Source organism: Sinocyclocheilus grahami, unplaced genomic scaffold (assembly GCF_001515645.1).
Source record: "Sinocyclocheilus grahami isolate Dianchi unplaced genomic scaffold, SAMN03320097.WGS_v1.1 scaffold180.1, whole genome shotgun sequence".
Classification (NCBI taxonomy): domain Eukaryota; kingdom Metazoa; phylum Chordata; class Actinopteri; order Cypriniformes; family Cyprinidae; genus Sinocyclocheilus; species Sinocyclocheilus grahami.
In genome coordinates, this window is record NW_015505359.1 from 816,706 (window position 1) to 843,058 (window position 26,353).

The following is a 26,353-nucleotide window of genomic DNA, read 5'->3' on the forward strand; positions in this document are numbered from 1 at the left end:
ATAAGTTATTCCTTTTTTTTTTTTTTTTTTACATTTAGTTAGCAGACGCTTTTATCCAAAGCATAATAATAAGTATTGTGACAAGCCCCAGTTAGTCTAACACAGTTATAATAAATAAAAATAATAAAAAATAGATAGAAACTAGAAAGAGATAGTGTTAGGGCGTCCAGTTATTATTATTTTTTATAATAATTAAAAAGAAAACAAGTAGATAGAATAGAAAAAGAATAGAGAACGCTAGTGTTAGAGGGTCAAGTTTTTTTTTTATTAAAGAAGTATAAATAAGATAGAATTGAAATAGAATAGAGAGTTCTAGTGATAAAGGGTCAAATGTAAATGGAAGAGATGTGTCTTAGACGTTTCTTGAAGATGGCTAAAGACTCAGCTGCTCAGATCAAGTTGGGCAGGTCATTCCACCAGCAGGGAACAGTTAAGGTAAAAGTCTGTGAAAGTGATTTTGTGCCTCTTTGGGATGACACTACAAAGCACCGTTCACTTGCAAAATGCAAGCTTCTGGAGGGCACATAAGTCAGAAGTAGTGAATTTAGGTAAAATGGTGCAGATCCATTGGTTGTTTTGTAGGCAAACATCAATGCCATGAATTTTATGCGAGCAGCTATTGGTAGCCAGTGCAAGTTGATGAACAGAGGTGTGACATGAGTTCTTTCCGGCTCGTTAAAAACTACTTTTGCTGCCGCACTCTTGATTAGTTACAGAGGTTTGTTAGAAGTGGCCTGAAGACCTGCTGAGAGAGCGTTGCAATAATCCAGCCTGGACAAAAAAAAGAGCTTGATCAAGGAGTTGTGTAGCATGTCCTGATAGAAAGGGCTTGGTCTTCCTAATGTTGCACAAGGCGAATCTGCAGGACTGGGCAGTTTTAGCAATGTGGTCTGTGAAATTTAGGATGAAATGAGAGGTAGAGTTGAGTGTCATCACCATAGCAGTGATATGAAAAGCCATGTTTCTGAATGACAGAACCTAGTGATGCCATGTAGATAGAGAAATGGTCCAAGAACTGATCCCTGCGGCACCCCAGTAGCTAGAAGTTGTAACTTGGACACCTCACCCTTCCAAGATACCTTGAAGGACCTATCTGAGAGGTAAGACTCGATTCACTGGAGTGCAGTTCCTGAGATGCCCTTTGCCATGAGGGTTGACAAGAGGATCTGGTGGTTAACTGTGTCAAAAGCACTGTGCTGGACAGATCCAGCAAGATAAGTATTGAAGATTTGGAAGCCACTCTTGCCAGGCTTCAGCAACCAAGAGCAGGGCAGTCTCGATTGAATGTCCAATTCTGAAGCCAGACTGGTTGCTGTCCAGAAGGTTGTTCTGCGTGAGAAAGCCTGAGACTTGGTTGAACCCAACTCGTTCAAGTGTTTTTACAATGAAAGTAAGAAGGGATATTGATTTGTAGTTTTCTAAAAGTGCTGGGTTAAGAGTGGGTTTTTTAAGTAGTGATCCGAGGTTGTTTATGATTAAGAGGTTATCCGACCTTGTTTAAATGCTGAGGGAAAGACCCCAGTGTTGAAGGGATGTGTTAATGATGTGAGTGAGTGCAGGTACAACTGAAGGAGAAATGGCTTGAAGGAGATGAGATGGAATAGGATCAAGCGGACAAGTAGTAGGATGATTGGAAAGGATGAGTTTGGAGACTTTCTGCCTCTGAGAGCAGAGAGAAGGACATGAGCAAGTATATGTTTGCTGGTAAGATGTGTTTGACAGTTTGTGATGTGGAGAATTTTTTAAAGCAAGGACACATTAGATTGGTCAAAAGTGACAGTAAAGACATTTATAATGGTACAAAATATTTCTATTTCAAATAAATGGTTTCATCAAAGAATCCTGAAAAAAAAAAAGAATATATCAGTTTCCACAAAATTATTTGGCAGCAATAAAGGGTCAAATGTAAATGGAAGAGATGTGTCTTAGACGTTTCTTGAAGATGGCTAAAGACTCAGCTGCTCAGATCAAGTTGGGCAGGTCATTCCACCAGCAGGGAACAGTTAAGGTAAAAGTCTGTGAAAGTGATTTTGTGCCTCTTTGGGATGACACTACAAAGCACCGTTCACTTGCAAAATGCAAGCTTCTGGAGGGCACATAAGTCAGAAGTAGTGAATTTAGGTAAAATGGTGCAGATCCATTGGTTGTTTTGTAGGCAAACATCAATGCCATGAATTTTATGCGAGCAGCTATTGGTAGCCAGTGCAAGTTGATGAACAGAGGTGTGACATGAGTTCTTTCCGGCTCGTTAAAAACTACTTTTGCTGCCGCACTCTTGATTAGTTACAGAGGTTTGATAGAAGTGGCTGGAAGACCTGCTGAGAGAGCGTTGCAATAATCCAGCCTGGACAAAAAAAAGAGCTTGATCAAGGAGTTGTGTAGCATGTCCTGATAGAAAGGGCTTGGTCTTCCTAATGTTGCACAAGGCGAATCTGCAGGACTGGGCAGTTTTAGCAATGTGGTCTGTGAAATTTAGGATGAAATGAGAGGTAGAGTTGAGTGTCATCACCATAGCAGTGATATGAAAAGCCATGTTTCTGAATGACAGAACCTAGTGATGCCATGTAGATAGAGAAATGGTCCAAGAACTGATCCCTGCGGCACCCCAGTAGCTAGAAGTTGTAACTTGGACACCTCACCCTTCCAAGATACCTTGAAGGACCTATCTGAGAGGTAAGACTCGATTCACTGGAGTGCAGTTCCTGAGATGCCCTTTGCCATGAGGGTTGACAAGAGGATCTGGTGGTTAACTGTGTCAAAAGCACTGTGCTGGACAGATCCAGCAAGATAAGTATTGAAGATTTGGAAGCCACTCTTGCCAGGCTTCAGCAACCAAGAGCAGGGCAGTCTCGATTGAATGTCCAATTCTGAAGCCAGACTGGTTGCTGTCCAGAAGGTTGTTCTGCGTGAGAAAGCCTGAGACTTGGTTGAACCCAACTCGTTCAAGTGTTTTTACAATGAAAGTAAGAAGGGATATTGATTTGTAGTTTTCTAAAAGTGCTGGGTTAAGAGTGGGTTTTTTAAGTAGTGATCCGAGGTTGTTTATGATTAAGAGGTTATCCGACCTTGTTTAAATGCTGAGGGAAAGACCCCAGTGTTGAAGGGATGTGTTAATGATGTGAGTGAGTGCAGGTACAACTGAAGGAGAAATGGCTTGAAGGAGATGAGATGGAATAGGATCAAGCGGACAAGTAGTAGGATGATTGGAAAGGATGAGTTTGGAGACTTTCTGCCTCTGAGAGCAGAGAGAAGGACATGAGCAAGTATATGTTTGCTGGTAAGATGTGTTTGACAGTTTGTGATGTGGAGAATTTTTTAAAGCAAGGACACATTAGATTGGTCAAAAGTGACAGTAAAGACATTTATAATGGTACAAAATATTTCTATTTCAAATAAATGGTTTCATCAAAGAATCCTGAAAAAAAAAAAGAATATATCAGTTTCCACAAAATTATTTGGCAGCACAGCTGTATAAGAAATTTTACTTGAGCACCAAATATTAGCATATTAGATTGATTTATGAAGGATAATGTGGCACTGAAGACTGGAGTAATTGCTGGTGAAAATTCAGCTTTGCCATCACAGGAATACATTCTTAAAGGAAATAAAGTCAAATTAAAAACTCTTATTTTAAAATGTAAAAATAACTGTATTTTGATCAAACAAATTGTAAGCATAATAGACTTAATTTTTACATTCTTATAATTTAAAAATTTTTGCACATGCCAAACTACAAACTTTTGAATAATAGCATATAGATAAATCATTAATTATTAATTCATTAATATTATTGTGTTTTTATGGAGTAACACCACATGACACTGTAAAACCTGAACTGAAAAGGCCAAATTATCAGATATTTAAAAGACTTATTAGCCCAAACACACAGTAATGATGGTCTGCATGGGCCCTCTCTTTGATATAATTTCCTGTATATATTTTTTCTGCTTGTTGGTTGAACCCCATAACAATGATTTGCTGGATTTTTTCCAAATACTTATAACAGTCTGTATATTACTATTGAGCACACCTGGTTTTCATATGTCTCCTCTTGGTAGCGGATGGGCACATCACTGGCATGGATGTACAGATAGATTTGGTGGTCACAGGCAATGCTCCAGCAGCACTGCTGTATAGCCGTAACACGCTTGAACTCCAAGTGGGCATCGCGACAATGCTCCCACTGCTGTCCCGTTGTCGAAAGGCTATAAACCCTCCCGTACACATCAACAGCCCACAAGAGGGAGCTCGGCATGATGCACCCTGCTGTAAGAGACAAAACACAGAGATCTGCAGATAAACAAACACCTCAGCATCAGTTTATGGCTACAAAAAGTGTTTAGAAGTATACAAGGACACAAAGTGAATTGCTCTCAAATGAAGCAGAATTTCCTGTCTACTCTTTTCTCTGCTTTGATAGCAGATCTGCAGTCAGCTGATTCTCATTACCGTTTCTCATGTTGCCAAAACAGTGCTGACCTGTTGACAACTGCTATTTTGTTGCCTTCTAAGCTATAACTGAAACCCATGATCTCAGCAATACACCAAAAAGCTCCAAATAAATCACAGACTACCCTTACAAAACACTACTGTGGTGGTACCATGTTTAAGCATGTTACAGTATGAGATTATAATGCCATGGTACTGAATGATTACTATATTTAAAGGGGTCATATGATGCGATTTAAATTTTTCCTTTCTCTTTGGAGTGTTACAAGCACTTGGTGCATAAAGAAGATCTGTAAAGTTGCAAAGACTAAAGTCTCAAATCCAAAGAGATATTCTTTATAAAAGTTAAGAATCAACCACGCTTACCTAAAACGGCTCGTTCTAACACGCCCCCACATGTCTACGTCAGGATGTGGGAAGATTTGCATAACGCCGCCCAAATGTTCACGCAAAGAAAGAAGGCGTAACTTTTATTTTCACTGTAGTATTGTTGCTGCCGCCATGTCATGGAGACGCTGTGTGATTCGTTGTGAAAGCGAAACTACTTTGTTTGGTCTTCCGCTCTGGCAGGACAGAGCATCACAATTATGATAACATTTCCGTCACACACTTGAGGTATTCGGCCAATCACAACGCACTGGATAGCTGGCCAATCAGAGCACACCTCGCTTTTCAGACTGATGAGCTTTGTTAAAATCGACGTTTCAGAAAGGCGGGGCATAGAGGAGAAACAATAATGTACATTATGTGGAAAATAATGTGTTTTTTTAACCTTAAACCGCATAAACACATTTCATTACACCAAATACACAAAATAATGTTATTTTTAGCAACATCATATGACCCCTTTAATTACTATTATCAACATAGCAGCACTGCAAGGTACTTCACAAAATGCCATCATATTAATAGTTTGAGTAAGTAAGTAGTAATTACTATGGCAGATACTATGGTAAAAATTAAAAGTGGGAGCAACGTACCATTTATGTAAAAACAAACAAACAAAAACATAAAAAACAATATGGTAATACCGTGGTATTTTTTTTGTACATTTTTTATAACTGAAGTTCAAAACGTTACTAAAGCAACATATATATATTTTGAGAATGCATGTTGTTGTTGTTGAACGCTTGTGTGTTGATGCAGGTAATGCCGGATAGCACGCTAGCTAGCAATGACAGCACATAAGAAATAAGCCTGTAACGTTAGAGTACTTGACAATAGCTTGTTATCTGCAAAAAACTGGAATACGACTATGATACAGTCAGAAGAGAAACATTTTGAAATGAATGACTGCAGCTGCCTGTCTTCCGCAGTGACAGGTGCATGGCCATTACAACAGGAAGGTAAAAATCATGGCAGTTTATGCATCCTCAGTAACTTATAAATGACAGAATATATCAACTGTAGCCAGCGTTACTTACATACCTTATCTGTGTCAAGGTTGTAAGCACTTAACTTATGTTGTCATTTTGAGACCATTCGGCTTTGCGAAATCTTGTGAATTGCACGATATTGACAACACAGAGCTCCCAAACAGGAAGTTACAGGATTGCTGCATTGGCAGCAATAGCTTATCGGCCCGTCAAGGGGCGCCAATAACTCATTAAAATCAGACTGTATAAAGGTTAAAACATAACGTGATGGTAGAGGTTGTTACTATGGTGCCCCACACACACCCCATCTTCATATTTTCTTTCCGTTAAACCTCTAATGTTAACACGCATATATATTATTAGCACTTCTGTTACGTTATTATTATTATTACTATTAAAATCTCTCTTTCCATCTCTCTCTCTATAAATACACCCTCAAATAACAATACATTTTAAACATTAAAGAGAGAAAAAAACATTCCAAAATCGAAGCATTTTGCAACAGTCCTTTTTTTTCAAAAGTGTGGAGGTCTTAAAACATTACTAAACTTTTTTGCACTGAGCACCACCCATAGGATAATTACTTTTGTTGCACCATTCTGTTGTCGTGTACTGCATCTTTAGACGTAAGACTATAGATTGCTTAATAAAATCGGTGTCAGAGACTCCTGCTATATTGTGATTATATTAACTGCATTCTCATGCCTTTTTGGTGAAGTTTTGAGGTAAAAGAGAAAAATACAAAACATCAAAGTGTGGCTATTTTTCTGTAGGTGAAGGTCTGATTAAGAGAAACAGCCAACGCAAATATAGCTGCACTGGTTTTAGTCGCACTTAAGAAAAAGTGCTGAGGTAAATCAGTTATCTGCTATATGATCTGATCTAGTTTTACAACATGCTGGTATTGCTGGATACCCTCACCTCATACAAACCCAGACTGAAATGACAGATTCAGATTTTTTTACAACGGACACAGTAAATTTCTTACTCACCTGCACCAGTTTAGCCAGTACAGCATTTTTATAGTGTATGGGATAAATAAATTGTTAGAAAATTAAAAATTCATAATCAGGACAGAATTATTCACCATTATTCTTCAAGGAACAGGACAACTAAGCTACTACTGAGAATAGTATTATCAGAGAAAATATAACAGAACAATGGTCAAATAATATCCAACACATTTCAAATAGACATATATATCTTTATTTCGGAGTAATGTGGTATGAAAAGAAAAGGGGCAATGAATCAATAAAAATAAAGAATACACCGTTTCCCCTACATGATAACATGCTTGCAAAGACATAACGTGTACACAACCATACAAGACTTCATTAAAAAAAAAAAATCTTGTATTTAGCTAGGACCCAAGGATTTCTCTTACATAGTGAAGAATGCTCATGAGTTTGATCTGATGTCCAGCTAAAGCCAAAAAAGCCAACATTCAACTGTGCAGCTAGTAAGAATGTTATCACCACACATTGCACTCATCTTTAACATGAGGAATAAACAATTCAACTATGTGTCTTTACATGGTCCTCCTTTAAACATGAAAAAGGTGTTAAGCATAAGGAATACATCAGCGTTTTAAAACAATGAAACTATGATACTGTATAACAAAAAAAAAGGCTAAATTTAATCCATACTAACCCAGAACACGTTGGCAACTGGCAAACCTCACACTACTTCACTGGATTTTGAAATGAAATATGATCTGGTTATGTGACATGTTTCTAAATAGGGGCTGCAGTACTCAAACCTTAAAATATACATTTGTGATTTTGGTTTACCTTTACAAGGCCCCAGACACAGAGGACCAATATGGTCAGAAAATAGCTATTCAAGAGCCTGTTTGGTGCTGTGCATTCTCTTGGAAACTCAAGTGTATGAATCCAGTTACAATTTAAAATAATAATTTAATCAAAGTCTAAAATTCTTATAAATAATGCCTCCTGTAAATTTTAATCTGCTGGTTTTCATTTTTAGAAACTTTAAGGATTAAAATTGATGATGTAACAGAACCCTTTCATTTGGTTCCTCTGCCATATCTGCAATGCATCAATATAGGCAAAACCTCTGAGACACAACTTCACATAAGGGCACGGGCGGCATGCAGTCTCATCATATGTTTGGTGCAGATCTGTCATTTGTCATGGTGGGCCGTAGTTTGACCGTGGCAAATGGATTCCCACCCCTGATGAGGGAAACAGGCATTGTGATTGCAGAGAATGGGTTAAATGCTAGTGCACTGTAGTAATACTGGTAATTAATTCTGTAAAAATATACTCACCCAAGGAATGGCGGCACTGAGTGACCATTTGGCAAAGACGCCTGTTGTAAACACAAAAATAAGAATAAAAAGTGATCAGCATAAACTATGCTTCCATTCTTTAGAACCTAAAGTGCAGAGTGGGTTTTCCCCGTCAGACTGGTTCGATTAGGATGTCAACACATGATTCTGTCACTTCACTAGCTGACTAAGTACCTGGAACAATTGCAGTGTCCTATGACCTCATCATATGCGTCAGGAATCTTGATAATCTTGAAACGCTTGCTTTCGCTGTCTGAGCATTGAAAATCTAATCACTTCAAGGGACTATGAACTGTAAACAGTCAAGGAACCTGCTTTACCATCAGCTTCTTTAGCAAGGCAGTGGTCGTCTTGGAGGTGCGTTTGGGGTCGTTATGTTGGAATACTGCCCTGTGGCCCAGTCTCCGAAGGGAGGGGATCATGCTCTGCTTCAGTATGTCACAGTACATGTTGGCATTCATGGTTCCCTCAATGAACTGTGGCTACTCAGTGCCGGCAGCACTCATGCAGCCCCAGACCATGACACTCCCACCACCATGCTTGACTGTAGGCAAGACACACTTGTCTTTGTACTCCTCACCTGGTTGCCGCGACACACGCTTGACACCATCTGAACCAAATAAGTTTATCTTGGTCTCATCAGACCACAGGACATGGTTCCAGTAATCCATGTCCTTAGTCTGCTTGTCTTCAGCAAACTGTTTGCGGGCTTTCTTGTGCATCATCTTTAGAAGAGGCTTCCTTCTGGGATGGCAGCCATTCAGACCAATTTGATGCAGTGTGCGGCGTATGGTCTGAGCACTGACAGGCTGACCCCCCACCCCTTCAACCGCTGCAGCAATGCTGGCAGCACTCATACGTCTATTTCCCAAACACAACCTCTGGATATGACGCTGAGCACGTGCACTCAACTTCTTTGGTCGACCATGGCGAGGCCTATTCTGAGTGGAACCTGTCCTGTTAAACCGCTGTATGGTCTTGGCCACCGTGCTGCAGCTCTCAGGGTCTTGACAATCTTCTTACAGCCTACGCCATCTTTATGTAGAGCAACAATTCTTTTTTTTGAGATCCTCAGAGAGTTCTTTGCCATGAGGTGCCATGTTGAACTTCCAGTGACCAGTATGAGAGAGTGAGAGCGATAACACCAAATTTAACACACCTGCTCCCCCATTCACACCTGAGACCTTGTAACACTAATGAGTCACATGACACCGGGGAGAGAAAATGGCTAATTGGGCCCAATTTGGACATTTTCACTTAGGGGTGTACTCACTTTTATGGCCAGCGGTTTAGACATTAATGGCTGTGTGTTGAGTTATTTTGAGGGGACAGCAAATTTACACTGTTATACAAGCTTTACACTCACTACTTTACATTGTAGCAAAGTGTAATTTCTTCAGTGTTGTCACATGAAAAGATATAATAAAATATTTACAAAAATGTGAGGGGTGTACTCACTTCTGTGAGATACTGTATGAGAGAAGGGTTTACTGGGAGTATTCTAGAGTTAAAATCTGACCAAGGCAGGCCTTATTTCATATTAAAGGATTAGGCCATTCAAAAATGATCATTCTGTCATTATTTACTCACTCATGTCATTCCAAATTTTAACTACAGTTTATAGTCACAAAACAAAAACACCATAAACGTACTCCATATGATTATTTTTTTTTCTGAACAACAATAAATTATGGCCGCAAGCTCTCAAGCTCTAAAAAAAAAAAAAGAATCCCCTTAAAAACTAACACGTCGGTGCCAATAGCTTTATGTGCAGCGCACCGAGTCCCGGCTCGTGGACCTTTCCTGATCCCGCCCCCTCTCTCTCTCTCGCTCTCTCTCTCTCCCATTTTGCTTCTTGTAATTACTCTACTGTCCTATCAAAATAAAGGCAAAAACGCCAAAAATAAATCTAAAAAAAACCCCACATACAAACAAAGCACACACTATAAAAGTACTTCATGTGACTCCCCCCTAACCTCCAAAAAAATACTCCACATGACTCATTTTGTAAGTCATAGCATGGTTTAAGGAATAGAATGGCAGACAATTAAATAGGAGTTCTTGTCTTACAGAAAGTTGCATGACGATTTTTGTGTTCCACAGCAAAAAGTAAAGGCATATAGGTTTGGAATGACGTGACTGAGTAAATTACAGAATTCCTATTTTTGGGTAAACTATCCCTTAAAATGCTCATCAAAAGACAGACTTTGGTCATCAGACCTGCCACAACAGTCCACGTGTGTTTACCAGAGTCACCACCCCACCATCATATGATTACATTCAAGGTGAATTAGCTATGCCCTGAGGCAGTACATGTGGCTTGAGGTCATTCAGGAGAGGGAGCCAGATACTAGGGGTGGGCGATATGAGCTAAAATTCATATCACGATATTTTACACTTTCCAGGCGATATTGATATTATATTGCGATATGAGAAAACAAAAACATTACAGGCAAAATATTTTAACCTTATATAACTAGAAAAAGTGAGGGATTGGACATAGACCTGAAAAGCCTTTTTTTATTGTGCCACTGTTTTTCCACTGTTTGCGTGTTTGAGTAGGCCAGTGGTTCCCAAACCTTTTCTGTCGGGCCTCCCCCCTTTTGTAGAGAAAAATATTTTCAAGCCCCACCCCCTTTTAAAAAAATTTTTTTTTTTTAAAGTCTCTTATGCTCACCAAGGCTACAATTTATTTATTTATTTTTTTTAAACCGTAAACGAGATCACGTGACCCACCGTTAGCACTGGCGGTGTAGTTCGATTGCTCCCTGACTCGGTATCCTTAAGTTTTTTCTCAGGAAAACTATCAACATTTGGTTAGTTTTGGACTGTTTTTCTAACGGAGCTACAAATGAAGATGGCAAAACGTCAATTGACACTGGCTTCACCGGAGAAAAAGCGAGTTAAAAACCATAATTATGATCCTGAGGGGGAATTTGCGCCATAGTTGCCGACGAGTTAAAGATAATAATAATTCATTTTATTTATGGGCACCTTTCAAGACACTCAAGGACACCTTACAATAATAAAATACATAATTAAAACAGGACAACACACAAAAAAAACAATACAACACAAACAATAATACAAAGAAAAAGCAATACCCAATAACATAAATCACTCAGGATAGGCTAATCTAAAAAAAATTGTTTTGAGAAGCTAAGATGCACCTTAGCTTCATTAGAGAATTGTTTAAAGAAGAATTCGCCCTGATTGTGGATAGACTTGGAGTTCTGGAAAAGGATGTTCGTCTGATAAGAAATAATATTGATAAAAATGCAAACAGCTCTTCGTCACGCAAAAAAAGACACCATGGAGGTTAAGCTAGCAGTGGACTCCCTTCAGGAAAAGTTGGCGAGAATCGAAGACAAAAGCCACCAGTCCAATATCCGTCTAGTGGGGCTGAAAGAAGGGTTAGAAGGAGATGACCCTCTGGGATTTATACAGAATCATCTTTCTAAATGGATTCCCTCTCTTGCTGGCAAAGTAGTGGAGATAGAAAGAGCCCACCGTATATATAGCGGTGAACGTTCAAAATCAACCCCTCGTACGTTCATCTTCAAGATGCTGCGTTATCCAGACCGGAATGCAATCCTGAATGGAGCCTGAACCGCTGGACAAATTCTTCATATGGGAGCGCCGCTGCTTTTCTTCTCAGTACCCACACGGCGTCTAAGAGGAGAGAGATGGCATCGGCGAGGAAGAAGCTAACTCAGCTGGGGATATCATCCTTTTTGGTCTACCCCGTGGTAGTGAAAGTTACTCACCAAGGGAAGATTTCTCTTCTCGAGACACCGGCGGAGGTTGAAAAGTTTGCTCTCAATCTGGATCCCGCCACAAAGTTTTCTCTGAAGAAAGCTGTAGCGGTTACGTTTCGAGAATCCAAGGTGAATGAGGATGAATCTGCAGTTCCTATGAAGGACCTTGCTAAGAAAATTTGATTGTCTCTTCATCTGAAAAATTACCGGGTCAGATGTTGACGGACAAGCCGGACTGCTAGGTTGGCCGCATATCCAAAGACTTTGAGGGCAGGTAGAAGAGTGTGTTCTAACTCTTTGCTTACTGCCCATTTTGTTAATGTTCTTGTTTTTTTGTTCTATGCCCGGGACTGCCCACGTAAGTTATTCAGTCTAGTGCTGGCCTATATATTTGTTTGCCTAGATGCCTTTGTATATGCATGTGTTCTGATCACAGTTATCTTTCCGGGGGATTGCTTTATGGTCCTCCCACATTAGTTCTGGTTGATGTGGAGTGCTTTTCTTTTTTAATATATGGCTATAAATATTTTATAATGGAACGTTAATGGGTTAAATAGCCTTATTAAGCGAACCAAATGCTTAGATTACCTACGATGCAAAAAGGTCTCTATTGACCTTATACAACAGTCTCACTTGAAATCAGCAGACGTGCATCGCTTCCAAAATAAAGTGATTTTACTTTAAAGTGATCTCTTCCTCTTCAGTGGTCAACAAAACTAAAGGGGTGCTGATAGTGTCTAAGCGTAATATTGGTTTTTCAATTATAAGATCCGGTAATGAAACAGAAGGCCAAATCACTGTTTGTTTCCCTAAATAATACTAAATATGCCTGTATATGCACCCAGTGAGGGTGATTCCAAATTTTTTCAAGAATTATTACATTTAGTTGTGAGTTTAGAGGACTGTCTTGTGGTCTCATTTTAATGCGGTGTTGGATCCCCAGTTAGATAGATCTCATGCCTCTAAGTCTGATTCAATGATCTCTGGATGTTTTAATTCATTTTTGCGAGACATTCTGAAGACATTATGGGACATAATAGCACCCTTGATTCTTAACTCTCTTAACTTTGCGTTAGAAAAAGGGGCTTTACACAGGGACCAAACCACAGCTTTAATAACTTTGCTGCTGAAGAAAGTGAAGGATTCACTCGAATGCTCTAGTTACAGGCCAATTAGCCTTCTATCCACAGATTCAAAGCTGATGGCCTTAAGATTTTATCGATGTATAGGAGACTTGATTGACTATGATCAATCAGGTTTTCTAAGGGGGCAAATCTGCAGAATGTACATAGGCTTCTTCATATTATTCAACAAGCAGACTCATATACAGCTTCCTCTGCAATCCTTTCTTTGGATGCAGAGAAAGGATTCGACAGAATTGAGTGGAGCTTTTTGTGGTCTGTCCTAGAGCATTTTGGGGTTGGCTCGTTTTTTCTACAAGCAGTCAAAACTATTTATTCTGAATTCTCAGCTAGAGTGCTCACTGGTTCTTACATCTCCACTTCCTTTTATCTTGGCAGGGGTACTCGTCAAGGTTGTCCCCTGTCGGTCACCCTTGCTTTTTAATTTATCATTAGAGCCTTTGGCCCAAGCGATCAGACAATGTCCTGCAATAGCTCCAATAAGTTGTATGAATACGTTTCACTCTACGCTGATGATGTTTTGTTATATATATATATCAAACATCACAGATTCGGTTAAGGAATGCTTACAATTATTTGATACATTTGGTAAACTGTCTGGTTATAAGATTAATTGGAACAAATCCATACTTATGCCCCTTAATTTAGCTGCTAAATCAGAGATTCAGACCTTACCCACTATGATTCCTATCAGTGACCAGTTTAATTATCTTGGAATCAGAGTTTTGCCTTCATTATCTCGCATTTCCAAGTGGAACTATCAGTCTCTTCTGGATAAGATTAAGAGCGATCTTCTGTGTTGGTCTCCACTCTGGTTGGCTCTTCATGGAAGGATAGCCACTGTTAAGATGAATATACTTCCGAGGCTAAGCTTTTTATTTTCAGTGTTACCTCTGACATCACCTACTGGCTATTTTAAAGAGATCAATACAGCAGTATCAAAATTCTTGTGGAATAATAAACGGCCTAAAATTTGCCTTAAATCTTAAATCTTAAAATCTTCTAAGATTAAAATCTGCACTGAAAGCTTACGGTGTACCCTGGTCAATTAAAATATCTCCTCATCCTATGGTAAATTGGATAGATTCTAGTATGGCTTCTAGAGGTGTTGTGAGTATAATTTATAAATCACTTGCAGTACAACAGTATTCAAACATTCTGACTGAGGGTTTCTGGGAAAGAAAACTTAACACGTGATTGATTGGGACAATTTCAGTCAGGGGACTGAAAGAGATTTGTATAATGCAAAGAGACTTCAGTCACGTCTCCCTCCAGAGAGGCAGTTTATTCCAGCCGTCCCGGCTTGTGTGACTGAAATGAAGAGGTTTTGGGACAAGCCTTTTTCCCCACTGTGTGCCCATCAAGGGCTTCTCAAAGCTGGATGTTCAGGGAATGGAGGATCCTCCCCCTGTTGAATCATCTGTGGCTAATCATTTGCACCCAAGTCCCTCCTTACTGCCTATCAAGCAGAGTTATTTGAGGAGATGGGGGGTCAGCTGGACTCCAGATCTCCCAACCCAGCGCTCTGGGAGGAGATGTGTCATCGCAGATTTAAACCTGTGCAAGTCCTGCGTAGCCGTTCAAATCTGCGGTCAGAGTATGGGCTTACCGGTTGTGGGAGAGAGATCGCTATGGCTGGGTTTTTTCAGGCTTTTTGTCAGGCCTCTCTGACAAAAAGAAGGTGGAGTTTTTAGATGCCCCTATTGATGCCTGGTGGCGCCAATGGATAGCCCTCGGTGGACGGCCCAACACTCCGTCGGCTCCTCCCCATCATGGCGAACGGCGGCGACTCCTCCGCTCCCTCACGGACGGCAGCCGTCCCTCCACAGTCCAGGCGGCCAGCAGCGAGTTCGTCTGCCCCCCCCGTTAACTCACTCCAGCCCACCGCCTTGAGCGTACATGGCTGCAGACTGCCCCGGCGAGGGATCTCTGGCAGTGTGTCCCTCCTTCCTCCCGGGTTTTGGCACCAATGTAACGCAGTTTGTAGTTCGGGAAGAAAGAGGCGGGAAGGAGGAGGCGGGAACCAGCGAACATTCAAACATAATATAATAATAAAATAAACAAACACAAAATTGCGCGACAGCCCCTCACGGATGACTGTCACGCACAAACAGAACCAAAACACAAAATAAAGTCCAGGCCTGGTCCTCTCTCGTCTTGCACTGTCGTCACTCCTCCTTTTATCCTTCCAGAGCTCCAACGTGGGACTCGAGACCTGTGAGTGGCGCAGGTGTCGTGCATTATCACTTACTCCACCGGCCTCGCTCCGTTCCCACGGCTCTCGGCCCTGCCCCACTCTTCACAGTACACACTAGTGACACATCTGGAGAGATTAGGTTTCAAGATAAACCAGATGAAGAGTTGTCTAACTCCTGCACAGGAAATAGTCTACTTGGGTCTCAGGTTGAATTCAGTGATGTTTCGAGCTTTCCTATCAGAGGATCGCATCAAGACATTTCACAGCTGCCTCTCCTTTTTTCAACGAGGGAGATCAGTCTCTTTCAGAATGTGTCTTTGGCTACTGGGTCTGATGGCCTTGACAGTGTCAGTGGTTCCCCTGGGACTGCTGCGAATGAGGGATTTTCAGATCTGAACAGCGTTACAGGGCATTCGCCCCAGAGTGCGCGTCTCACCAGAATGCAGGAGCGCAATTCGTCATTGGAGAGGCCTGTCTTTTCTCAGGACAGCATGCCCTCTGGGTCCTGTTATGTTAAGGAAAGTAGTGACGACAAATGCATCTTTCACGGGCTGGGGAGCGGTGTTCGAGGGCAGAACAGTGAGAGGAGTTTGGTCTCCCGCACTGAGAGAGAAGCACATACATTTTCTAGAACTACTAACAGTGTTACTAACTCTGAGAAATTTTGTGCATTTTCTCAAGAATCATCATTTTTTGGTCAGGAAGGACAATACAACAGAGATAGCCTACATAAATCGGCAGGGAGGAGTTTGTGCTCACAAGCTTCACTTGTTAGCGAAAGAACTGATTATGTGGAGCAGCAGGACCCTCCTGTCGTTACGCGTGACACATATTCCAGGAATAATGAACAGGGGAGCAGATTTACGGTCCAGAGGGAATCCTCTGTACGGGGAGTGGAGACTCCACCCCCAAGTGATCCTCATGGTGTGGCAGAGAGTCGGCCGGGCCGCTGTAGATCTCTTCGCATCGCGCAAAGACGCGCAATGTCTCCTGTTCTTCTCTCTGGCCGGCGACGATGCACTGTTGGGTGTGGATGCTCCAGCCCACGAGTGGCCAGGCGTGTTACTGTACGCATTCCCTGCATTGAGCCTGATCGAGCCGACACTATGGAGGGTTCGGCAATGCAAACATGTAATGATTCTGATCGCGCTATACTGGCCAGGGAGACTGTGGGTTGCGGAGATTGTGCAACTGCTCTACGACCAGCCATGGCCATTACCAGCATGCAGGGATCTCCTCTCACAAGCACGGGAGGGAAATTTTTCACCCCTCCCCTCAGAAACTAGCTCTCTGGGCCTGGCCAGTGAGAGGCTAAATCTGAATGCAGCTGGGTTACCTCCGAAAGTGATAGAGACAATTCAGAACGTGAGGGCTGCCTCGACACATTCTTTATATAATCTCAAATGGAGGGTGTTTGAGGGACGGTGCGCTGATAGAAACATTGTTCCTTTCTTGTGTTCAGTTTTGGATGTGCTGTGCTTCCTACAGGACCTTCTGGATAAGGGCAGAGCCTTCTCTACAGTTAAGGTTTATCTGTCCGCTATCTTGGCATGTCATGTTGGTCTTAACGTGGGTACTATTGGCCAACACCCTCTCGTCTGTCGATTTATGAGAGGGGCACGTAGGCTACACACCCAGTATCGAAGCCGCTGGTCCCGCCTTGGGAGTTGTCCGTAGTTCTGAACACGCTCTCAAAAGCCCCTTTCGAACCCATTGATAACATTGCCTTGAAGCTGCTCGCTTTTAAGATGGCTCTGTTACTTGCTCTCACTACAACAAAAAGGGTGAGTGAGCTACATGCTTTATCAGTTCACTCCTCATGTATGATGTTCGCTCCGGGGGTTGAAAAGTAACTTTTAGACCTGGCATTTGTGCTTAAAATGTTTGATCACGGTTCAATCAGTGGACCTGCTAGCTTTTCATCCACCACCTTTTTCATCCCCAGAGGAGGAGAGGTTACACAGTTTATGTTCAGTTCATGCTCTGTATACGTATGTTCAGAGAACCCACACACTTCGTAAGAGCAATCAACTATTTGTCTCATGGGCTGACTCTTACATCAACGCAACAATCTCCCGTCAATGCCTTTACCACTGGATGGTGGAGGCTATCGTGTTATGTTACAGCAATGCGAATATAGAGCCCCCAATAGGATTACGAGCACACTCTACTATAGGTATGGCTACATCCTGGGCTCTGTTTAGAGGCATTTCTATTCAAGAAATTTGCGCGGCATCCAGCTGGTCTTCTCCGCACACATTTGCTCGTTTCTATAGACTGGATGTGACAGAACCCTCTCTTGCCCACTCAGTCCTGGGAGTGAGTAGTCAGGGTGAATAATGCAAGTTATTAAGGGGCGAATTCCTCATATTATTCTGTTTTCACCTCCGTCGGGAGTTATGACTCCGATAACAACCTACTCTTTCTTTAGTCTGCTTCGTCAGCATATCGGCAATACGGGAGTAGTCTATTTCCCATAGTGAGATACCGAACGAATGTTAGAAAGAGAACGTTAGGTTACTGACATAACCCCGGTTCTCTGATAACATGAAGTGAGGTATCTCACAAACATTGCCCTCCTTGCCTTTACTGCACGGAGAAGAGATATGTGGAGTATGACAAAACGGCAGGTAGCTGCGGTTTATATTCAGGGAGGCGGGACTCCCTGATCGGTGCAGCGATTGGTCTGCCATAGTTGGCAGACGTGGTGTTATTGGTGCTTCCGCGATCGGTCACGCTTGAGGCGTTCCTATAGTGAGATACCTCACTTCATGTTATCAGAGAACCAGGGTTACGTCAGTAAACTAATGGTTCTATTTGCTTTTGTCACATCGCGCCGCTCGAGTCTGGTGTAGACACGTTGTTTTGGTATTTGTGAATCTTTAGTATATTCATCATCTGCTTTACGTTTACCTGGCACTGGAAGTCCTTTCACAAACTTGTAACTTTCATGCTTAGAGCAGAACCACATCGTTCATTTATATTTCTACATGGCTCCCTGCAATACAACTCTGATTCTTCAATCGCGCCATCTAGTGGTCTCCCCAGAGGAGGAGAGGTTACACAGTTTATGTTCAGTTCATGCTCTGTATACGTATGTTCAGAGAACCCACACACTTCGTAAGAGCAATCAACTATTTGTCTCATGGGCTGACTCTTACATCAACGCAACAATCTCCCGTCAATGCCTTTACCACTGGATGGTGGAGGCTATCGTGTTATGTTACAGCAATGCGAATATAGAGCCCCCAATAGGATTACGAGCACACTCTACTATAGGTATGGCTACATCCTGGGCTCTGTTTAGAGGCATTTCTATTCAAGAAATTTGCGCGGCATCCAGCTGGTCTTCTCCGCACACATTTGCTCGTTTCTATAGACTGGATGTGACAGAACCCTCTCTTGCCCACTCAGTCCTGGGAGTGAGTAGTCAGGGTGAATAATGCAAGTTATTAAGGGGCGAATTCCTCATATTATTCTGTTTTCACCTCCGTCGGGAGTTATGACTCCGATAACAACCTACTCTTTCTTTAGTCTGCTTCGTCAGCATATCGGCAATACGGGAGTAGTCTATTTCCCATAGTGAGATACCGAACGAATGTTAGAAAGAGAACGTTAGGTTACTGACATAACCCCGGTTCTCTGATAACATGAAGTGAGGTATCTCACAAACATTGCCCTCCTTGCCTTTACTGCACGGAGAAGAGATATGTGGAGTATGACAAAACGGCAGGTAGCTGCGGTTTATATTCAGGGAGGCGGGACTCCCTGATCGGTGCAGCGATTGGTCTGCCATAGTTGGCAGACGTGGTGTTATTGGTGCTTCCGCGATCGGTCACGCTTGAGGCGTTCCTATAGTGAGATACCTCACTTCATGTTATCAGAGAACCAGGGTTACGTCAGTAAACTAATGGTTCTATTTGCTTTTGTCACATCGCGCCGCTCGAGTCTGGTGTAGACACGTTGTTTTGGTATTTGTGAATCTTTAGTATATTCATCATCTGCTTTACGTTTACCTGGCACTGGAAGTCCTTTCACAAACTTGTAACTTTCATGCTTAGAGCAGAACCACATCGTTCATTTATATTTCTACATGGCTCCCTGCAATACAACTCTGATTCTTCAATCGCGCCATCTAGTGGTCTGTTATTGATATAACCACAACTGCTACAACTGATAACGGAGCACTCAAGCAGGTACTGAGAGTCATGTTAAGGTAATTAAAATATGTCAAATTATTATCAAAATATTTTGCGCTCAATTATTTACTTATCAGGCAAGTGGCCGCATGATAAGCGGAAAAATTACGCAGTGTAGTCTTTATCACCCTGCAGAGGTTTCTTTTGCAAAATAATCTGCTGACTGTACACTATCCCTTGCCCCCTGGTTTGGGAACCACTGGAGTAGGCGATTAGCACTCTATTAATTTGGTCTGTTACGATGCTCTATGTCAGGGTTCCTCAATAGGCGGCAATAGGAGAGAAAAATGTTTGGCCTGAGCTAATTTCAAATAATGTGGCATGAAAATTCAAATGCAGCATCAGAAAGCGACATTAATTTACATCGTGTCTACACCGATGTAAGTTAATGCAACAAAATACAATAGAACTCAACTTATTATAATCAGTGATGCTGTCTACACTGGATGCGGCGCAACAAATCCCCCACAGAAAACTGCTGACTCGTTCTATTTATGACGTGCTGACACAAAGTTCAAATGATTTGCAATGCTTTGTCGCATCCAGTGTATATATATGACGTGACAGCAAAAACATGGCAAGTGTGAAGTAAAGAAAAGTGGACACTGAAAATAGATGATTCAAATGTGAATGGACTGAACAGTTTTGAGTGAGTGAGTGAGTCATACCATCTTTGTTATGGATGTTGGTTCGCAGCGAGTTCACAGTTTTAATGTAAGTTTGCTTTAGCCTAATTTATTTTCAAGATCTGAGGTAAAATATCTATTTTTACTTTCACTATGGCTATAAAGATCACGCAAAATAATATTCAAACTCACATTAGACACTTTTAACACTGAATAAAGCACATAATCATTACCTGAGATTATCACTGTCATATTTTGTATGTTGTTTCTCCTGCGATTTCTAAAATAGAATTCAGTGTCGCTTATTGTCACGTGTTGCTGTCGTGGGTGGTTAGGACAAAAACTACATGGAAAAGATACTTTTTATCACGTCGCATCACGTCTGGTTGGGACACATGGTGTTACAGTTTGATCCCCCCAAAAAAATCTAAGTATAAAAATATTAATACTGACAGATCTAATAATTGAATCTGCAATTAGGGAAAGTGGAGAGAAGAGATCCAGTCTGGAGATGAGCAGGAACAGTTGATTTGCATGGCAGACATGGAAATCCAGATTTTTTGTTTGTTCATTTGTTTTTAATATTCAACAGGCAAAGTTCTTCTGTATCTAAATGCAAAAATTTTCATAATTGTTTGAATAAAACAGACTACTGGGGGGAAAAATCTGAATATTTATCTTGAGACCATCTTTTGATTATTTTAACAAAAGCAACAATAATATAATAGTAATAATAATAATTTGTAATATAATATAAATATAAATATAAAATAATAATAATAAAATAAAAAATATATATACTAATGCCTGTGTAGTACGGCGTTGCACACAGAGGACAAAAACGTTCAGCCTTGTTTTAACACAATCGTTATTTGTGTTAAAATTTGCAAAGTGTACCAAATTGAACAAAACCATATAAATGCAAAATTTTAATTCATGAATATATAACGGTATCCTTGGTATAGCAAATTCCATATCATGGAACAACATAATACCAGTTATCACATTCATACCGGTATAGCGCCCACCTCTACCAGATACTCGGATTCAGTCTGACATCGGCTGATATAGTACAGCTCTATTTGTCTCCACTCTCCCTCACAATGAGAAAACCAGGTAGGGAGCATTTTTCAGATGTCTTTTTATTTTTCACAATGACAGTAATGCAGAGCATTCATCTACCCCTCCCTAGGCCCCCTGGCAAAGAACAGAGGTTACATTATTGCAGGTCTTATAATGTATCCTTTTGTGGTTATTGCCACTTATGTAGATCTAATTTGTACAATTTAAAGTCCAAAAGGTCCAAAAGAGACTATTAGTGAAAATACTTTAGATAATTTTATATTATATAACATATATTTGCATTATTTTCTATAACATGAATTTCAGAATGTCTTAGTATATGTTTGAAGCCCTTTTACTTTAACAACAGCAGCTCTCATGCTGCATAAACTAAAAAAAAAAAAGTTTGTGTAAAACCTGATGATCATGTTCTCCAGCATGATTTGAGATCATCCAAAGAGCATCTTAAGCTTCAATGGTAGAACATCTACACTATATACAAAGACTTCACACGACAAGTGTCACAAACTTATTTTTTATTATTAGTGACTTATTAGTGACAAATATTTTTTTTACAATTTTTATATATATAATTTTTTGAAAGTCTCTGAATCTCACCAAGGCTGCATTTATTTATTTATTTATTTATTTTTTAATATGCCAAATTGGGGCTCAAGCAACATTTCTTACCAGTGTTGAAAACAGCTGTGCTGCTTAATATTTTTGTGGAAACTGATTAATTTTTTGACAAATAGAATTTTCAAAAGAACAATATTTATTTGAAGACATCTTTTGTAATCTTATAAATGTCTTTTGTTTGTTTTTTTGTTCCCAGCCAAGTTAAATATTTTATAAAGCCACAGTGTTGCACTCATCTTCAAACTGTTCTGTGTGTATTTTCTACGTGCAGCCTCTGTGCAGTAACAGAGGTTTAATTTTCACCCTAGAAGGAAACCTGATCCGATCAGGGGACTCCCTCCCAGAATACACCAATGACTTTGCCTACCTCATTTCAACCACAAAAGGATAAGAGGCCCAGTTACTCCTCTCCATCTCTCTTTACAGAAATTGGCTGCTTTTCCAACTAACTTTGCACTTAGCTTTCCTATTCGCCAGCGCAGTGTGTTTACCGTGTTCTGTGGAGAGGGGGTGGAGGGCTTAATGGGTCTGTCCCTGGATGAGTCATTGTAGTCAGGCGGGGGCAGCAGCACGGGCTCCTCCTCGTCTTCCTCTGGCTGCTCTGGATCAGTCACACTCTGGCTGCGCAATGGACTCTCAACTCTGCTGAACAAAATACATAAATTGATGTCATACTGTTTTGTTAATGGATGGATAAACATTGTTAGTTTCAGCAGAAATCCCATCATTTTCACTCAAATACAGACTCACCTGTTTGCGATCACTGGGTCATTGTAAGCCTGGCAATAAGATGAGGGAAACCAGCCCCGTCTGTAATTACAAACAAAAAATATCGATAATGTGTATCATGATTTTCTAATAAAATGGGTATCAGCTCAATTTCCATATGCATTAAAAGGCTTTTTGATTCAACCACGGTTTGACTATTCAAAAACCACTGTATTGGCACAAATGTAAAGTGAAACACCACGTAGTATGAAGAGTACATTTGGTTTTGGTTGCTTAGGAACTGTCACACCGCCAGCTGTGCATAACTCTGAACTGAGCCTTCAAGAATGCGTCATAATACCATAAAGGGTATTGAGGGAAAATCTTTGGACCTCTGAAATCGCAAAGCTGCTCATTAAAATATGCAAAACAAATAAGACCACACAAATCACAGATGCCTTCACAGCAGTACGATCATTTGACCTCCCGTTTGTATGTTGCTATGGATGAATGATTAAATATAAATATTAATATACAGAATACATGCACCTGTTAGCTTTAAAATGATGTTTTTGATTTATATCCCACTAGTGTCACCAAATGTAATCACAAAAACTGTCATTATCACATTGTTTTTCTTTACATTTTTGATAGTTTAACTAATCAAATTAACTGAAATTCAGCTCTTCAGTATTGATGAACAGTTTAACAAATTTAGTTGCACATAAATTACATTTATTATGTGCTGAGTTTTTATGATAAAGCAGAGCTGCACAGCATAACAGTTTTGCTCATGTTTGTTACTAATGTCTGTGTGAACCAAAAGTTGCAACCCGCTTTACTTTAGTATGTACTTCATACGTATTTCTGAGTATTGAATTAGAAAAAAAAAACAATAAAATAGAGAACGGGGTTGAATTTTAGTGCACATCTTTGCCATTTCTAGTTCACAGCAGACTGATGGTTGGAGGAGAATGGTTAGGGATGTTCCATCCAAGCCGTCAAACTGACATCAGAGGAGAAATGCCATTCCAGAGGGGAAGCAATTTTTCAGATTTTGACTAAATATTACAATTATTTTTTTTCTGTGGATGAACTTGCACCAATTAGTTCTTCACCACAAGACTAGTAATGTGTTCTAACAAACGAAATATGGTAAATTTTGATTAAATTATTTTTTTTAACTACTAAAAGCAGAAATAAAATTCAATTCATATGAACCCATGTCAACGTTTTGTTTATATGATTTAAATAGGCAGGGATTTGGTTCTATGCATTGGCTATTGATTGGATTTTGAGAGAAGTCTGTCGTGAAAGATCTTTCATTGAAAGCATTTATCTACATTTTCATTTACAAATAATTCCTTACTCAAACTCGCTCTAACAGTGCCAGCTCAAATGCCAACTCACCCCAATGGACCACACTGGAAACACATTTCCAGGTCAAGAGAACAATGTAAATATACCTTTCAGTTGGAAATAAAAGACAGCGATAAGAGGAGGACAGACACCCCTTCATCATGTCTAAATGAAGGCACCACTTTTGTTTTGTGCAATTTACAATGAATTTAGGTCCAAAAAATAAGCCAACTGCCATGCAAAGGCTTACGCAGTATGTTTGTTTCCTCTCAGTGACGTAAAGAAGCACCTCTAACATACCTGACATGTTGAACATGTCTCAAAGTTTGCAAATTAGGAAAGTAAATCAAATGAAAAGAAGCATGGAACCAGTCTTTCCAGCTCAAGAAAGCTGATGCTGCTAACATTCAAGTCAAAGGGCAGCATGGACAAGATAATGTATGACACTGCAGTGTCCTCAATGTCCCTCATGTTGTTCCAAGCCTCTAAGACTTACTTTCTTCTCCAGAACACAAAAGATGAAATTTTGAAGAATGTTTCAACTGTTTTTGTCCATATAAGTCAATGGGGTCCAAAAAACACTGGACCATAATTACTTTCATTGTATTTACAAAAAAAAAAAAATACAATGAAAGTAATATATTATAATTATATATATATATATATATATATATATATATATATTTTGAGTAGTGCTGGCCAACGATTAAAAATTTTAAATCGCATTAAATGATTAATCACATTGTTATGCACACAATTCAATAATGAATTCAAAAGTAGTGTATTGTGCACTTTTTTCATCTAAAAGTACTGCTATATGAACAAAAGTGCAATAACATTTGTTTTGCAAACACTTTAAACAAATAAGTTTCTTTTTTTACAGCAGTATTCCTTTTACATAGAAGCAGTTAAAATATTTCTTGTAAATCTCAACTTATAACATTAATGTAATCTAATTAAATATAAAACCAAAGCTATTTGACACTGCCAGGGCATTAACGTTTTTATAGAAAATATTTTATAGTTTGTCCAGAGCCTCGATCATAACATTATAACAGGCACCTTCCAACTAGAGACCTGCACTATCGCGGGACCTAACGCAGCAGCGCGACAACACTTGACGGGCGAGTGCGGGTGGGTAGAAACTCGTGTGCGGGATGCAGGAGAATAAGGGTGTATCACACTAGGCGTTTTGAACCGTGCCCGAGCGTGTCTGATCCCCAAAGCCCGGTTCGTTTGAGTAGTGTGATCGCTCCGTGCCACGGTTCATTTAGCCAGCTCTGGCTTGGTTGGAAGAGGAGGGCCAGAGCGCGGTTCACTTGGGCTCAGGCGCAGTATGCATGTAGTGTGAGCGGAGCGCGGAACTTCTGATACGTGCAGCATGATTGTGTGAACATTTCTGAGCGGCAAAAGTGATAGATCTGTAAACCAATATGTTGTGAGAGGGCCGTGTGTGTTACCGTGTTCCAAATGACTCAAAATAATAAACCACAAAGTTAACAAAACGATGCACTCCACTGTGCTGAGCGAGAGCGCTTCTCTGCTGCCTTCACGTGCTATAGGAAACTTCCCAGTTCCCACCTGTTAACTTGCCTAGCCCTAATACTGAGACATTCTTAAAGCTGCAGTACATACGTTTTGCCTCTTTGTTGCCATCTGTTTGAAAACCTGGAATTGCAGCTGTGCGCGGAATTATCTTCCTTGCGTGGGTTGTGCGGCGGCACGGCTCCAGCGCGGATGAATGTAATGTTTTGAGGAGTATGTGTGGCAGTCAGTCACCGCACCGGTGTGGATATTGTACTTTGCACTCACAGATTCTAGCCTATGTCTTAGAATATAAGACTCAAATAAGCATTTTCACTGGATATTGTCATCTGAACAAGTAACAAGTCTGCCACGTTTGTTCTGACCAACTGAGGAAAAAAGCATTACAATAAATTGTGCTACCAATGGTGATTTAATCTAAATTAAATTTAATCTCATATCACATCAAACCATGCAAATTATTATTATTGTTATACTTTATTCTCAAATTGTTAAGGTTAACAACATCAGCATTGCGTGACTATGAGTAAAGTGTGTATAAGCAAGTAGATTTCAATTTCTGTACAGTCTAATCTCGTCATACCACTCGAATTTCCTATTAAGAAATTCTTTTAACCCAAAAAGCAAATTATGCTCCCTTAGAACTGGTTGTCTTTAAAATACAAATCTTGTGTAATCCCAGGCTATCTGTGATCAGAAGCACATTTAAAACTTAATTTCATTTCATTCATATGTGTTTCATAAACACAATCCTTTCTGAATTACAATACGCCATCAAAATGATACATTTAATTATTCCAGCTGCTGTGAGAAAAGGCTATAAATGATCGGCCACCTGCAGGATCCTCAAATGTGATAGCCTAGTAGCCGGAGCAACTTCTTTATGTTTACAGAAGTGAAGTTATGAAGCAGCTGCATGCTCGAATTTCCCACGAAAACCTACCCGTACCACTCAAATTAGAAAACATTATTATAAGCTGAC

General features: G+C 40.3%; 2 protein-coding genes across 3 annotated transcripts in view; both read right to left on the minus strand.

Annotated features, from left to right (window-relative positions):
* LOC107594176 (tectonin beta-propeller repeat-containing protein 1-like) overlaps positions 1-5,981 on the minus strand; it is a 19,480-nt gene extending 13,499 nt beyond the window's left edge. For both annotated transcript variants that reach the window (XM_016284140.1, XM_016284138.1), the window contains exons 1-2: positions 5,878-5,981; positions 4,031-4,266 (exon numbers count right to left, since the gene is read on the minus strand). In XM_016284140.1, coding sequence (XP_016139626.1) covers positions 4,031-4,255 — 225 coding nt within the window. In that variant the 5' untranslated portion in view covers positions 4,256-4,266; positions 5,878-5,981. The remainder of the gene's footprint in view (positions 1-4,030; positions 4,267-5,877) is intronic.
* A 1,027-nt stretch (positions 5,982-7,008) lies between these two features.
* The window catches only part of LOC107594199 (brain-specific angiogenesis inhibitor 1-associated protein 2-like protein 1), a 35,844-nt gene continuing 16,499 nt past the window's right edge, over positions 7,009-26,353 (minus strand). The window contains exons 9-12 of the mRNA XM_016284161.1: positions 22,510-22,569; positions 22,251-22,404; positions 8,116-8,156; positions 7,009-8,019 (exon numbers count right to left, since the gene is read on the minus strand). Coding sequence (XP_016139647.1) covers positions 7,947-8,019; positions 8,116-8,156; positions 22,251-22,404; positions 22,510-22,569 — 328 coding nt within the window. The 3' untranslated portion in view covers positions 7,009-7,946. The remainder of the gene's footprint in view (positions 8,020-8,115; positions 8,157-22,250; positions 22,405-22,509; positions 22,570-26,353) is intronic.